Source organism: Myxine glutinosa, chromosome 8, assembly GCF_964187855.1.
Source record: "Myxine glutinosa chromosome 8, kmMyxGlut1.1, whole genome shotgun sequence".
Lineage (NCBI taxonomy): Eukaryota > Metazoa > Chordata > Myxini > Myxiniformes > Myxinidae > Myxine > Myxine glutinosa.
Window position 1 is genome coordinate 104391985 of NC_136268.1, and position 15794 is coordinate 104407778.

At 35.5% G+C, this 15794-nt stretch overlaps 1 protein-coding gene across 1 annotated transcript in view; it reads left to right on the plus strand.

Annotated features, from left to right (window-relative positions):
• LOC137432803 (laminin subunit gamma-1) overlaps positions 1-15794 on the plus strand; it is a 112258-nt gene that overhangs the window by 81686 nt on the left and 14778 nt on the right. The window contains exon 21 of the mRNA XM_068125025.2: positions 12195-12332. Within this exon, the coding sequence (XP_067981126.2) occupies positions 12195-12332 (138 nt within the window). The remainder of the gene's footprint in view (positions 1-12194; positions 12333-15794) is intronic.

Here is a 15794-nt window from a genome sequence, read left to right on the forward strand (position 1 = left end):
TTTTAGATATGAATTTTTATACTAGATAGAAAAATCTCACCGATACGTGTCTGAGTGTATCAATCTGCCAGAAAAATATTAATTATATCTTAAATTAAATAGAGTAAAATGAATCACGGTATCAGATTAATTTCTAATTACGTGGGTTTACAGGATAGCTCAGCGGTGGCGTACCGACTTTAGAGCCGTCTAATCTGGTTTACATCCCCAACATGACTATAAATGATCATCCTGATGCTTCGCAGGCCGGGCATTACATGAATGAGTACACGGGTCTGAATATATGGAAACATGCGATACTTAAAATATGCACTGTAACACTCACCATTGCACATCGTCTGTAAACGATAAATGTCTACAATTTCCGAACACTGTACAACATTCGTAAATGAATAGAAACCCACACACACTTTTCGAATCATACCGCCATTAAACCATGAATCACCCAGGAGCGATTGCGCCCATGCAGAACCATGTGAAATGCCATCGCCTTTGGTTGCGTGGACGCTCCGTGAGCAGAAGTGAGGCCGATGTTAGTTTGCGGAGGGTTTTGTAATCTTTTTCCTGGAACCTAGGATTTCATTTACATCAGTAGGCAAACCATGCACTTTCACGGCCACTTAGAAAGTACTAAACATTTATATGATTGAGTGAATGAGCCAGTCAGTCGTCTCCATAGCTGACTTGTAATACCCTCCCCCGGGCTGGTAGGATGGCCTAGAGATATTCATACTCGCCTCTAAGCTGCTTAGACTGGGTTTGAATCCTGACCCAGCTTTAAACTATCAGTTCGGCGTTTGACAGGCAAGGTGATTCATTAATGTGTGTGCCGTCCCTCAGATGGATGTTAAATTGGGCGTCCCATCTCCTGACATTAGTTGGTGGATGTTAAAGATCCCACAGTGTCCTTCACAAAGAGTAGGCAAGCTATCGCCGGCACCCTAGCCAAATTCCTGCCATAACTACTGCTGGGACAGCAATGGGAAGCCACCCTGTATAACCATTGCTCAGGAAGCTGCTTCAGCGACACCGATAATCTGTGAACAGTACAGAGAGAATACCCCCACTACCACCAGGTAGCACTATGCACATTGCATTTGATGACAAACACCTATCTACCGTGTCGATAGGTTTTATTATATACTAACAGAGTACCCACCTCCTGGGTGGGTCGAGTTTCCACATTACTTGCTGAGAAAAAGTATAGTCGTAGTTTACAAGAAAACTATAGATGTTTGCTTGGTGTGCACTAACAAAGTTCTAGATGGTCTAAAGGGTACGCTCTAACTGTAGTTAGTGTCTAATGGGTCAAAAAGGTCTAATCTCTCAAGCATGTAAAAAGGGTCTAAAAAAGGCCCAAGTTGTGTAAAGCTCTAAATGGTCGAGCATGTAAGGAGTCTCAATAGTGTTAAGGTCTAACGGGCCAAGAGGGGTGTAAAGGCATTTATATGATTGAGTGAGGGGTGCAAAGGCTAAAGATCTGCGGGTTCTGGGGGTCTAAAGGGTATTTTTTTTTTAATGTTGAAGGCTCCAGTCATGGACTATACTGCATAGGCCTCATCGAGGCTTAAATAAAATAACTGCATTGATAAATGTGAAGAATAAATAAATAAAAGAGAGAATGTAAAGGTGAGGAGTGAAAATGAGTTAGAAAAGTGTATGATGAAAAGTGTATGATGAAAAGTGTATGATGAAAAGTGTATGACGAAAAGTGTATGATGAAAAGTGTATGACGAAAAGTGTATGATGAAAAGTGTATGATGAAAAGTGTATGATGAAGAGGTATGATGAAAAGTGTATGATGAAAAGTGTATGATGCAAAGTGTATGACGAAAAGTGTATGATGAAAAGTGTATGATGAAAAGTGTATGACGAAAAGTGTATGACGAAAAGTGTATGATGAAAAGTGTATGATGAAAAGTGTATGATGAAAAGTGTATGATGAAAAGTGTATGACGAAAAGTGTATGACGAAAAGTGTATGATGAAAAGTGTATGATGAAAAGTGTATGACGAAAAGTGTATGATGAAAAGTGTATGATGAAAAGTGTATGATGAAAAGTGTATGATGAAAAGTGTATGATGAAAAGTGTATGATGAAAAGTGTATGACGAAAAGTGTATGATGAAAAGTGTATGATGAAAAGTGTATGACGAAAAGTGTATGATGAAAAGTGTATGATTAAAAGTGTATGACGAAAAGTGTATGATGAAAAGTGTATGACGAAAAGTGTATGATGAAAAGTGTATGATGCAAAGTGTGTGATGCAAAGTGTGTGATGAAAAGTGTATGATGAAAAGTGTATGATGCAAAGTGTGTGATGAAAAGTGTATGATGAAAAGTGTATGATGAAAAGTGTATGACGAAAAGTGTATGATGAAAAGTGTATGACGAAAAGTGTATGATGAAAAGTGTATGATGAAAAGTGTATGATGCAAAGTGTATGACGAAAAGTGTATGATGAAAAGTGTATGATGAAAAGTGTATGATGAAAAGTGTATGATGCAAAGTGTGTGATGAAAAGTGTATGACGAAAAGTGTATGATGAAAAGTGTATGATGAAAAGTGTATGATGAAAAGTGTATGATGCAAAGTGTATGACGAAAAGTGTATGATGAAAAGTGTATGATGAAAAGTGTATGATGAAAAGTGTATGATGCAAAGTGTGTGATGAAAAGTGTATGACGAAAAGTGTATGATGAAAAGTGTATGATGAAAAGTGTATGACGAAAAGTGTATGATGAAAAGTGTATGATGAAAAGTGTATGACGAAAAGTGTATGACGAAAAGTGTATGATGAAAAGTGTATGACGAAAAGTGTATGATGAAAAGTGTATGATGAAAAGTGTATGACGAAAAGTGTATGATGAAAAGTGTATGATGAAAAGTGTATGACGAAAAGTGTATGATGAAAAGTGTATGATGAAAAGTGTATGATGAAAAGTGTATGATGAAAAGTGTATGATGAAAAGTGTATGATGCAAAGTGTATGATGAAAAGTGTATGATGAAAAGTGTATGATGCAAAGTGTATGACGAAAAGTGTATGATGAAAAGTGTATGATGAAAAGTGTATGATGAAAAGTGTATGATGCAAAGTGTGTGATGAAAAGTGTATGACGAAAAGTGTATGATGAAAAGTGTATGATGAAAAGTGTATGATGAAAAGTGTATGATGCAAAGTGTATGACGAAAAGTGTATGATGAAAAGTGTATGATGAAAAGTGTATGATGAAAAGTGTATGATGCAAAGTGTGTGATGAAAAGTGTATGACGAAAAGTGTATGATGAAAAGTGTATGATGAAAAGTGTATGACGAAAAGTGTATGATGAAAAGTGTATGATGAAAAGTGTATGACGAAAAGTGTATGACGAAAAGTGTATGATGAAAAGTGTATGACGAAAAGTGTATGATGAAAAGTGTATGATGAAAAGTGTATGACGAAAAGTGTATGATGAAAAGTGTATGATGAAAAGTGTATGATGAAAAGTGTATGATGAAAAGTGTATGACGAAAAGTGTATGATGAAAAGTGAATGATGAAAAGTGTATGACGAAAAGTGTATGATGAAAAGTGTATGATGCAAAGTGTGTGATGCAAAGTGTGTGATGAAAAGTGTATGATGAAAAGTGTATGATGCAAAGTGTGTGATGAAAAGTGTATGACGAAAAGTGTATGACGAAAAGTGTATGATGAAAAGTGTATGACGAAAAGTGTATGATGAAAAGTGTATGATGAAAAGTGTATGACGAAAAGTGTATGATGAAAAGTGTATGATGAAAAGTGTATGACGAAAAGTGTATGACGAAAAGTGTATGACGAAAAGTGTATGATGAAAAGTGTATGACGAAAAGTGTATGATGAAAAGTGTATGACGAAAAGTGTATGATGAAAAGTGTATGACGAAAAGTGTATGACGAAAAGTGTATGATGCAAAGTGTGTGATGCAAAGTGTGTGATGAAAAGTGTATGATGAAAAGTGTATGACGAAAAGTGTATGATGAAAAGTGTATGATGAAAAGTGTATGATGCAAAGTGTGTGATGAAAAGTGTATGACGAAAAGTGTATGACGAAAAGTGTATGATGAAAAGTGTATGACGAAAAGTGTATGATGAAAAGTGTATGACGAAAAGTGTATGATGAAAAGTGTATGACGAAAAGTGTATGATGAAAAGTGTATGATGAAAAGTGTATGACGAAAAGTGTATGATGAAAAGTGTATGATGAAAAGTGTATGATGAAAAGTGTATGACGAAAAGTGTATGATGAAAAGTGTATGATGAAAAGTGTATGACGAAAAGTGTATGATGAAAAGTGTATGATGAAAAGTGTATGACGAAAAGTGTATGATGAAAAGTGTATGACGAAAAGTGTATGATGAAAAGTGTATGACGAAAAGTGTATGATGAAAAGTGTATGATGAAAAGTGTATGATGAAGAGGTATGATGAAAAGTGTATGATGAAAAGTGTATGATGCAAAGTGTATGACAAAAAGTGTATGATGAAAAGTGTATGATGAAAAGTGTATGACGAAAAGTGTATGACGAAAAGTGTATGATGAAAAGTGTATGATGAAAAGTGTATGATGAAGAGGTATGATGAAAAGTGTATGATGAAAAGTGTATGATGAAAAGTGTATGATGAAAAGTGTATGATGAAAAGTGTATGATGAAAAGTGTATGATGAAAAGTGTATGATGAAAAGTGTATGATGAAAAGTGTATGACGAAAAGTGTATGACGAAAAGTGTATGACGAAAAGTGTATGATGAAAAGTGTATGATGAAAAGTGTATGATGAAAAGTGTATGACGAAAAGTGTATGACGAAAAGTGTATGATGAAAAGTGTATGATGAAAAGTGTATGACGAAAAGTGTATGACGAAAAGTGTATGATGAAAAGTGTATGATGAAAAGTGTATGATGAAAAGTGTATGATGAAAAGTGTATGATGAAAAGTGTATGACGAAAAGTGTATGATGAAAAGTGTATGATGAAAAGTGTATGACGAAAAGTGTATGATGAAAAGTGTATGATTAAAAGTGTATGACGAAAAGTGTATGATGAAAAGTGTATGACGAAAAGTGTATGATGAAAAGTGTATGATGCAAAGTGTGTGATGCAAAGTGTGTGATGAAAAGTGTATGATGAAAAGTGTATGATGCAAAGTGTGTGATGAAAAGTGTATGATGAAAAGTGTATGATGAAAAGTGTATGACGAAAAGTGTATGATGAAAAGTGTATGATGCAAAGTGTATGATGAAAAGTGTATGATGAAAAGTGTATGATGCAAAGTGTATGACGAAAAGTGTATGATGAAAAGTGTATGACGAAAAGTGTATGATGAAAAGTGTATGATGCAAAGTGTGTGATGCAAAGTGTGTGATGAAAAGTGTATGATGAAAAGTGTATGATGCAAAGTGTGTGATGAAAAGTGTATGATGAAAAGTGTATGATGAAAAGTGTATGACGAAAAGTGTATGATGAAAAGTGTATGATGCAAAGTGTATGATGAAAAGTGTATGATGAAAAGTGTATGATGCAAAGTGTATGACGAAAAGTGTACGATGAAAAGTGTATGATGAAAAGTGTATGATGAAAAGTGTATGATGCAAAGTGTGTGATGAAAAGTGTATGACGAAAAGTGTATGATGAAAAGTGTATGATGAAAAGTGTATGATGCAAAGTGTATGACGAAAAGTGTATGATGAAAAGTGTATGATGAAAAGTGTATGATGAAAAGTGTATGATGCAAAGTGTGTGATGAAAAGTGTATGACTAAAAGTGTATGATGAAAAGTGTATGATGAAAAGTGTATGACGAAAAGTGTATGATGAAAAGTGTATGATGAAAAGTGTATGACGAAAAGTGTATGACGAAAAGTGTATGATGAAAAGTGTATGACGAAAAGTGTATGATGAAAAGTGTATGATGAAAAGTGTATGACGAAAAGTGTATGATGAAAAGTGTATGATGAAAAGTGTATGACGAAAAGTGTATGATGAAAAGTGTATGATGAAAAGTGTATGATGAAAAGTGTATGATGAAAAGTGTATGATGAAAAGTGTATGATGCAAAGTGTATGATGAAAAGTGTATGATGAAAAGTGTATGATGCAAAGTGTATGACGAAAAGTGTATGATGAAAAGTGTATGATGAAAAGTGTATGATGAAAAGTGTATGATGCAAAGTGTGTGATGAAAAGTGTATGACGAAAAGTGTATGATGAAAAGTGTATGATGAAAAGTGTATGATGAAAAGTGTATGATGCAAAGTGTATGACGAAAAGTGTATGATGAAAAGTGTATGATGAAAAGTGTATGATGAAAAGTGTATGATGCAAAGTGTGTGATGAAAAGTGTATGACGAAAAGTGTATGATGAAAAGTGTATGATGAAAAGTGTATGACGAAAAGTGTATGATGAAAAGTGTATGATGAAAAGTGTATGACGAAAAGTGTATGACGAAAAGTGTATGATGAAAAGTGTATGACGAAAAGTGTATGATGAAAAGTGTATGATGAAAAGTGTATGACGAAAAGTGTATGATGAAAAGTGTATGATGAAAAGTGTATGATGAAAAGTGTATGATGAAAAGTGTATGACGAAAAGTGTATGATGAAAAGTGTATGATGAAAAGTGTATGACGAAAAGTGTATGATGAAAAGTGTATGATGCAAAGTGTGTGATGCAAAGTGTGTGATGAAAAGTGTATGATGAAAAGTGTATGATGCAAAGTGTGTGATGAAAAGTGTATGACGAAAAGTGTATGACGAAAAGTGTATGATGAAAAGTGTATGACGAAAAGTGTATGATGAAAAGTGTATGATGAAAAGTGTATGACGAAAAGTGTATGATGAAAAGTGTATGATGAAAAGTGTATGACGAAAAGTGTATGATGAAAAGTGTATGACGAAAAGTGTATGATGAAAAGTGTATGACGAAAAGTGTATGATGAAAAGTGTATGACGAAAAGTGTATGATGAAAAGTGTATGACGAAAAGTGTATGACGAAAAGTGTATGATGAAAAGTGTATGATGCAAAGTGTGTGATGCAAAGTGTGTGATGAAAAGTGTATGAGGAAAAGTGTATGACGAAAAGTGTATGATGAAAAGTGTATGATGAAAAGTGTATGATGAAAAGTGTATGATGCAAAGTGTGTGATGAAAAGTGTATGACGAAAAGTGTATGATGAAAAGTGTATGATGAAAAGTGTATGACGAAAAGTGTATGACGAAAAGTGTATGATGAAAAGTGTATGACGAAAAGTGTATGATGAAAAGTGTATGATGCAAAGTGTATGATGAAAAGTGTATGATGAAAAGTGTATGACGAAAAGTGTATGATGAAAAGTGTATGATGAAAAGTGTATGACGAAAAGTGTATGATGAAAAGTGTATGATGAAAAGTGTATGACGAAAAGTGTATGATGAAAAGTGTATGATGAAAAGTGTATGATGAAAAGTGTATGATGAAAAGTGTATGATGAAAAGTGTATGATGCAAAGTGTATGATGAAAAGTGTATGATGAAAAGTGTATGATGCAAAGTGTATGACGAAAAGTGTATGATGAAAAGTGTATGATGAAAAGTGTATGATGAAAAGTGTATGATGCAAAGTGTGTGATGAAAAGTGTATGACGAAAAGTGTATGATGAAAAGTGTATGATGAAAAGTGTATGATGAAAAGTGTATGATGCAAAGTGTATGACGAAAAGTGTATGATGAAAAGTGTATGATGAAAAGTGTATGATGAAAAGTGTATGATGCAAAGTGTGTGATGAAAAGTGTATGACGAAAAGTGTATGATGAAAAGTGTATGATGAAAAGTGTATGACGAAAAGTGTATGATGAAAAGTGTATGATGAAAAGTGTATGACGAAAAGTGTATGACGAAAAGTGTATGATGAAAAGTGTATGACGAAAAGTGTATGATGAAAAGTGTATGATGAAAAGTGTATGACGAAAAGTGTATGATGAAAAGTGTATGATGCAAAGTGTATGATGAAAAGTGTATGATGAAAAGTGTATGATGCAATGTGTATGACGAAAAGTGTATGATGAAAAGTGTATGATGAAAAGTGTATGATGAAAAGTGTATGATGCAAAGTGTGTGATGAAAAGTGTATGACGAAAAGTGTATGATGAAAAGTGTATGATGAAAAGTGTATGATGCAAAGTGTATGACGAAAAGTGTATGATGAAAAGTGTATGATGAAAAGTGTATGATGAAAAGTGTATGATGCAAAGTGTGTGATGAAAAGTGTATGACTAAAAGTGTATGATGAAAAGTGTATGATGAAAAGTGTATGACGAAAAGTGTATGATGAAAAGTGTATGATGAAAAGTGTATGATGAAAAGTGTATGACGAAAAGTGTATGACGAAAAGTGTATGACGAAAAGTGTATGATGAAAAGTGTATGATGAAAAGTGTATGACGAAAAGTGTATGATGAAAAGTGTATGATGAAAAGTGTATGACGAAAAGTGTATGATGAAAAGTGTATGATGAAAAGTGTATGATGAAAAGTGTATGATGAAAAGTGTATGATGAAAAGTGTATGATGCAAAGTGTATGATGAAAAGTGTATGATGAAAAGTGTATGATGCAAAGTGTATGACGAAAAGTGTATGATGAAAAGTGTATGATGAAAAGTGTATGATGAAAAGTGTATGATGCAAAGTGTGTGATGAAAAGTGTATGACGAAAAGTGTATGATGAAAAGTGTATGATGAAAAGTGTATGATGAAAAGTGTATGATGCAAAGTGTATGACGAAAAGTGTATGATCAAAAGTGTATGATGAAAAGTGTATGATGAAAAGTGTATGATGCAAAGTGTGTGATGAAAAGTGTATGACGAAAAGTGTATGATGAAAAGTGTATGATGAAAAGTGTATGACGAAAAGTGTATGATGAAAAGTGTATGACGAAAAGTGTATGACGAAAAGTGTATGATGAAAAGTGTATGACGAAAAGTGTATGATGAAAAGTGTATGATGAAAAGTGTATGACGAAAAGTGTATGATGAAAAGTGTATGATGAAAAGTGTATGATGAAAAGTGTATGATGAAAAGTGTATGACGAAAAGTGTATGATGAAAAGTGTATGATGAAAAGTGTATGACGAAAAGTGTATGATGAAAAGTGTATGATGCAAAGTGTGTGATGCAAAGTGTGTGATGAAAAGTGTATGATGAAAAGTGTATGATGCAAAGTGTGTGATGAAAAGTGTATGACGAAAAGTGTATGACGAAAAGTGTATGATGAAAAGTGTATGACGAAAAGTGTATGATGAAAAGTGTATGATGAAAAGTGTATGACGAAAAGTGTATGATGAAAAGTGTATGATGAAAAGTGTATGACGAAAAGTGTATGATGAAAAGTGTATGACGAAAAGTGTATGATGAAAAGTGTATGACGAAAAGTGTATGATGAAAAGTGTATGACGAAAAGTGTATGATGAAAAGTGTATGACGAAAAGTGTATGACGAAAAGTGTATGATGAAAAGTGTATGATGCAAAGTGTGTGATGCAAAGTGTGTGATGAAAAGTGTATGATGAAAAGTGTATGACGAAAAGTGTATGATGAAAAGTGTATGATGAAAAGTGTATGATGAAAAGTGTATGATGCAAAGTGTGTGATGAAAAGTGTATGACGAAAAGTGTATGATGAAAAGTGTATGATGAAAAGTGTATGACGAAAAGTGTATGATGAAAAGTGTATGACGAAAAGTGTATGATGAAAAGTGTATGACGAAAAGTGTATGATGAAAAGTGTATGATGAAAAGTGTATGACGAAAAGTGTATGATGAAAAGTGTATGATGAAAAGTGTATGACGAAAAGTGTATGATGAAAAGTGTATGATGAAAAGTGTATGACGAAAAGTGTATGATGAAAAGTGTATGATGAAAAGTGTATGACGAAAAGTGTATGATGAAAAGTGTATGACGAAAAGTGTATGATGAAAAGTGTATGACGAAAAGTGTGTGATGAAAAGTGTATGACGAAAAGTGTATGATGAAAAGTGTATGATGAAAAGTGTATGACGAAAAGTGTATGATGAAAAGTGTATGATGAAAAGTGTATGACGAAAAGTGTATGATGAAAAGTGTATGATGAAAAGTGTATGACGAAAAGTGTATGATGAAAAGTGTATGACGAAAAGTGTATGATGAAAAGTGTATGACGAAAAGTGTATGATGAAAAGTGTATGACGAAAAGTGTATGATGAAAAGTGTATGACGAAAAGTGTATGATGAAAAGTGTGTGATGCAAAGTGTGTGATGCAAAGTGTGTGATGCAAAGTGTGTGATGCAAAGTGTGTGATGCAAAGTGTATGATGAAAAGTGTATGATGAAAAGTGTATGATGAAAAGTGTATGACGAAAAGTGTATGACGAAAAGTGTATGATGCAAAGTGTGTGATGCAAAGTGTATGATGAAAAGTGTATGACGAAAAGTGTATGACGAAAAGTGTATGATGAAAAGTGTATGATGAAAAGTGTATGACGAAAAGTGTATGATGAAAAGTGTATGATGAAAAGTGTATGACGAAAAGTGTATGATGAAAAGTGTATGACGAAAAGTGTATGATGAAAAGTGTATGACGAAAAGTGTATGATGAAAAGTGTATGATGCAAAGTGTGTGATGCAAAGTGTGTGATGCAAAGTGTATGATGAAAAGTGTATGATGCAAAGTGTGTGATGCAAAGTGTGTGATGAAAAGTTTATGATGTTTGTTTGTAAGAAAGAGAGGTTAAAGCTAGACCGGTAGCTATCGTTTGAGTGAGACAGAAAGTAAGACCAGCAATCCTGACACGGAGTGTGTAAGATGGTTCCGGGCAGCACTTTAGCGCTCCTAAGTCCAAACGGTAGTACTACCCTGGGCGATTGCTGTCGACAACCTACAACCTAAAAAAAAACAGTCCAACCGGATGGGTGTTTTTTAGGAGACACCATTTTCGTACTGGATGGCCGTTGGCTCCCGAAGGGAGGTCATCCGCCCTTTAACAGGTATTGGCTTTAGTCCTGCAGGGTGTCACAGTGACCTTCCCCTCTGGCTAGCCGACTACCCGACCATGCGGCAGGTAGCACTGGGTTACATGTTACCAGTGGCAGTCAAGGAAGAGACTGACCTTACTTAAGAATGAGGTCTCAAGGGTGAAAGAATCTAAATAACACTAAAGTGTCGAAAGGCTCTGAAAGGTAAAAAGGGTATCGAGGGTCTTCAGGGTCTTAAAGAGTGTTAGGGTCATAGGGTTTCAAAGGGTCTTCCGTTAAGTTTCGTTGGAGAAGGTTCTATATTGTGGATTGGCCCAAGTCCTCGCCATTCATAATGCTCCCTGCGTTCAAATTATTTTGCCACATTTGTTGGCGTTGTAATTTATTACATAGTGCATTGTATGTGGGATGCAAGTCGCCGTGTCTTTTGATTGAGTTTTCACAGGAATACTAGGCCTCAATAACCTCGTGGTTCACCCTTAATGGCCCAGTGCCAAGTATGGTTGTCTGATTCCGTGTGTGTGTGTGTGTGTTTGTGTGTCACAACCAAGGACAGCCTGTCTTGTCGCCTCACAGCACATTGGTCTTCAGTTAGTCATGTGGTTAAACGCTTGGATGTTTGAAACGACCCCTAAGGAGCATCTCGCAGTCTATAAAGAAAGCCTTGCATGTAATGGTTCAAAAAGCCACATGCAATTTTCTCTGCTTGTGGCTTTTTGAACAATTGCCTGTAGGCCTTGGTGTACACTGTAAGATGTCCCCTTGAGGGTCGCAATATAGTGATGTCACGGTGTTGCTTAAGGTTGGAGAGCTAATTATAATCATATTATGTAGTATATATCAGGTATATTTATCACTCCTGTACGAGTACACCAAGTACAATCATACTCTCATACATTTTTAATACACGGGTAAGCCCAACATTAAAATAATATCCAACAAGTGTACAGGACAAGTTAATGAACATCATAAGATAAGTAACATGCATGTCTCCATCGTTTGTCTGCAAAATGTTCAAAACCATTGTTGCAATGTTGTTTTTGTTATTATTTTATGATCCAAGTTATCTTTAGACAGTTCCATAGCTCGGCAGTTGTGTGCTTGTCTTTGAACTTTGTGGACCCGGTTATACCCAGTGAAATTGTGTCCGTATCTGAGCCGATGAATAGACTGCGTGCTGAATCATCTGTACAGGAATAAGGACAAGGCGGCCGAAGTGGAGTCAACAGCAGATGAAGCTTTAAACAAGTCACGTGAAGCACTGGACACGTTACGGCACACACTGAGTCGGCAGAACTCCCTGGCAAATGATGTGGAGCAGGCCACAGAGAGGTGAGTGATTACCCTTTGATCTGGTGACTATCCATTGAGGTACAACCATGCCTGATAGGGGTCTACGAATAATGACATCATTCATTCATATTCTGTTATGCTCACATTAATTACAATGTGCGAATGAAGTGAAAAGCAGGGTTAAACAATTAGTTCACTTAGTCTGAACAAAGAACAATTGGTTCGCCAACAACAAAAAAAATAATAATAATAATAAAGGACAGAGATAACCTTTTGACTCTGTCTGCCTGTTTGGCAGTCAAACAAAACTGAAAATTATTCCAAACAGAAAACTCAATATTTTTTGTGACTTAGGACGCAAACACGAGGCGTCAATAACTAATGTAATGTGTTAAATAAGGTGGTGTAATAGACGCTGAATCAATGGCGGTAAACTTCGGATTTTTTTTTTTCTACGGCCTTTAAAATCTTTATTTTATTTCAATTTAATGATATACTTGAACACTATAGAACAGAAATCGCCTTTTTGGCACTTTCAAAAACTTTCGCTTAGCAGTTCTTCGACAAAATATTACGACGTTTAACATCATCTCGACCAATAAAATTTGCTGCTTGCAGACCCCGCCCATGTTCTTTTTTCTTAAGACTGTGGGGTAAGATGTTCTATGGACTCTCCAGTTGGATTAAGTTATAGTGATGGAAAATAGAGTATTGGGACATAGGCAGATAGCTAGTAATCGATGTGGGTGGGGAGAGAGGGAGCGGGGGCGTTAAGCTCAGGTCTGACATTTTGTTTATAATATTAGATTATAAGCACAACTCCACCTTGTATCAATGACAATAATCAGATTGGGTAAAGCTCAGGTCTGCCATTTTGCGTGCTGAGTGCTTTTTCATCCGTGACTGTGCAGGCATCATGAGGGTTTTGGTTTTAAATGAGGTAAACCAAGTTTTATAGGTTGTAGGGAATTTTTTTTTGGAGGTTTATCACCGTTGATGCAGCGTCTTTTACACCACCTTATTTAACATGTTAAATAAGGTGGTGTAATTCGTGCCTGTTGTTTGTGTCCTTTATGATGTCACTAAAAACAGTCAGTTTCCTGTTTGGAATGATGTTCAGTTTTGTTTGACTGGCAGACAGGCAAACACAGTAAAACTAGAGCAATGTGACGGTGTCGCCAATATGCCTCCGCATAGTCCCACAACGGGTAGATGCCCTCGTTCACTGTCCTAAAAATAAAGTTTGATTTAAATCCCTTCAGCCGTTTTCAAGTACCACATTTTCACCAGCCATGACAGGTTTCACATCGATCAGTGAAGCGGCACCGTGACATATGACCTTAAAAAATGTGCACTCTGCATATATATGGGTAGGAGATCACGTTTGTGAAGTTTTGTGTTGATCGGATAAAGTTTGTTTTTCTATCCAATATGGCTGCCATACCATGTGACCAATGATGTTTTCGTAATCATATTTTAATCACCAGTGCCTAGTCAATGACACACGTAAAGTTTCAAGTCAATCGATTTGGTGGTTTGGGAGAAGATAGAGGAACACGGTTGAAAAAATATAACGTATAATGCTGGCTACCACCAAGTAACATTTGTGGCCTACGTTAGTGCATTATGTGCAGACAGACATACAAATGGACAAATAAACAAGAAGACGTTATGCAGTGCACGATACTTGCAAAATCCACCCCTCCCAAAAATAAAAAGTTGCCATGGATACATCGGATTGTCTATTTCATTAAGATTAAAATTGACGATATTAATGAAAACTCAGGTCAATCGGATTTAAATTGATGATTTTTCAGATGAAAATTGATGTACGTTTGACCTTGAGTTGACCTTTTGACCTCAAAAATAGTTGGCTTCCCAATTCAGTGATGCAATATGCAATTGCTCTTTAGTTTTCAGGTTAATCGTATGAAAATTGACAATTGTTCACATGAAAATTGATGATTTTAGAAGTTTGACCTTGAGTTGACCTTGGACCATTTGACCTCAAAAATAGTTGGTTTCCCAATTTAGTGGCTCAATATGCAAAGGCTGTTCAATTTTCAAGTCATTTGGATGAAAATGGTGATTTTAGAAATTTGACCTTCAGATGACCTTCGACCTCAAAATCAATAGGCTTCTTCCTTGTGACCAACTCTACCCTCTGGTGAAGTTTCGTGAAGATTGCTTTAAAAAAATACATAACGTATAATGCTGGCTATCACCAAGTAACATTTGTGACCTACGTCAGTGCATTATGTGCAGACAGACAGACAAACTAACAGACAAACAAGAAGACATCATGCAGAGTACGATACTTGAAAACTCCACCCTATTCCCCTAAAAAGGTTGCCATTGATCCAGCAAATTGTCCATTCATCAATATTAAAATTGACAATCTTGATCAAAGCTCGGGTCAATAGGATGGAAAGTGACGATTTTTCAGATGAAAATTCATGATTTTAGAAGTTTCACGTAGAGTTGACCTTTGACCTTTTGATCTCAAAAATAGTTTGTTTTCACAATTCAGTGAAGCACTATGCAAACACTGCTAAATTTCCAAGTCACTCGGATGAAAATTTGACGGGTTTTCAGATGAAAATTGATGATTTTGGAGGTTTGACCTTGAGTTAACCTTTGACCTTTTCACCTCAAAAATAGTTTGTTTCCCAATTCAGTGAGGCACTGTGCAAATGCTGTTAAATTTTCAACTCAATTGGATAAAAATTGATGATTTTGGAAGTTTTACCTAGAGTTGACCTTTGACCGTTTTACCTCAAAAATAGTTGGTTTCCCTATTTAGTGACTCAATATACAAATACTGTTCAATTTTCAAGTCAATCGGATGAAAAATGGCGATTTTAGAAATTTGACCTCCAGGTGACCTTTGACCTCAAAATCAATAGGCTTCTCAATTGTGATTACCTCTATACCTTGTTGAAGTTTCATGACGATCGGTTTAAAATTGTGACCTGTAGGCCGGGGCAAACAAACAAACAGAATAACAAGAAGACGTCATGCGGAGCACGATACTTGCAAAATCCGCCCCCCCCCCCCCCCCCCTCCAAGAAAAAAATTCCAATGATACAGCAAATTGCCCATTTCATCAAGATTAAAATTGACAATCTTGATCAAAGCTCGGGTCAATAGGAATAAAAGTGACGATTTTTCAGATGAAAAATGATGATTTTGGAAGGTTGACTTTGAGTTGACATTTGACCTCAAAAATAGTTAGTTTCCCTATTTAGTGACTCAATGTGCAAATGCCGTTCAATTTTCAAGTCAATCGGATGAAAATTGAGGATTTTTGAAACTTGGCCTATGTTGACGTTTTGGCCTATGTTGACCTCAAAAATACTTGGTGGATGAATTCAGTGACCAGATATGCAAGTCCTCTTCAAATTTCAAGTCAATCGGATGAAAATTGAGGATTTTTGAAACTTGGCCTATGTTTACCTTTTGGCCTATGTTGACCTCAAAAATACTTGGTGGATGAATTCA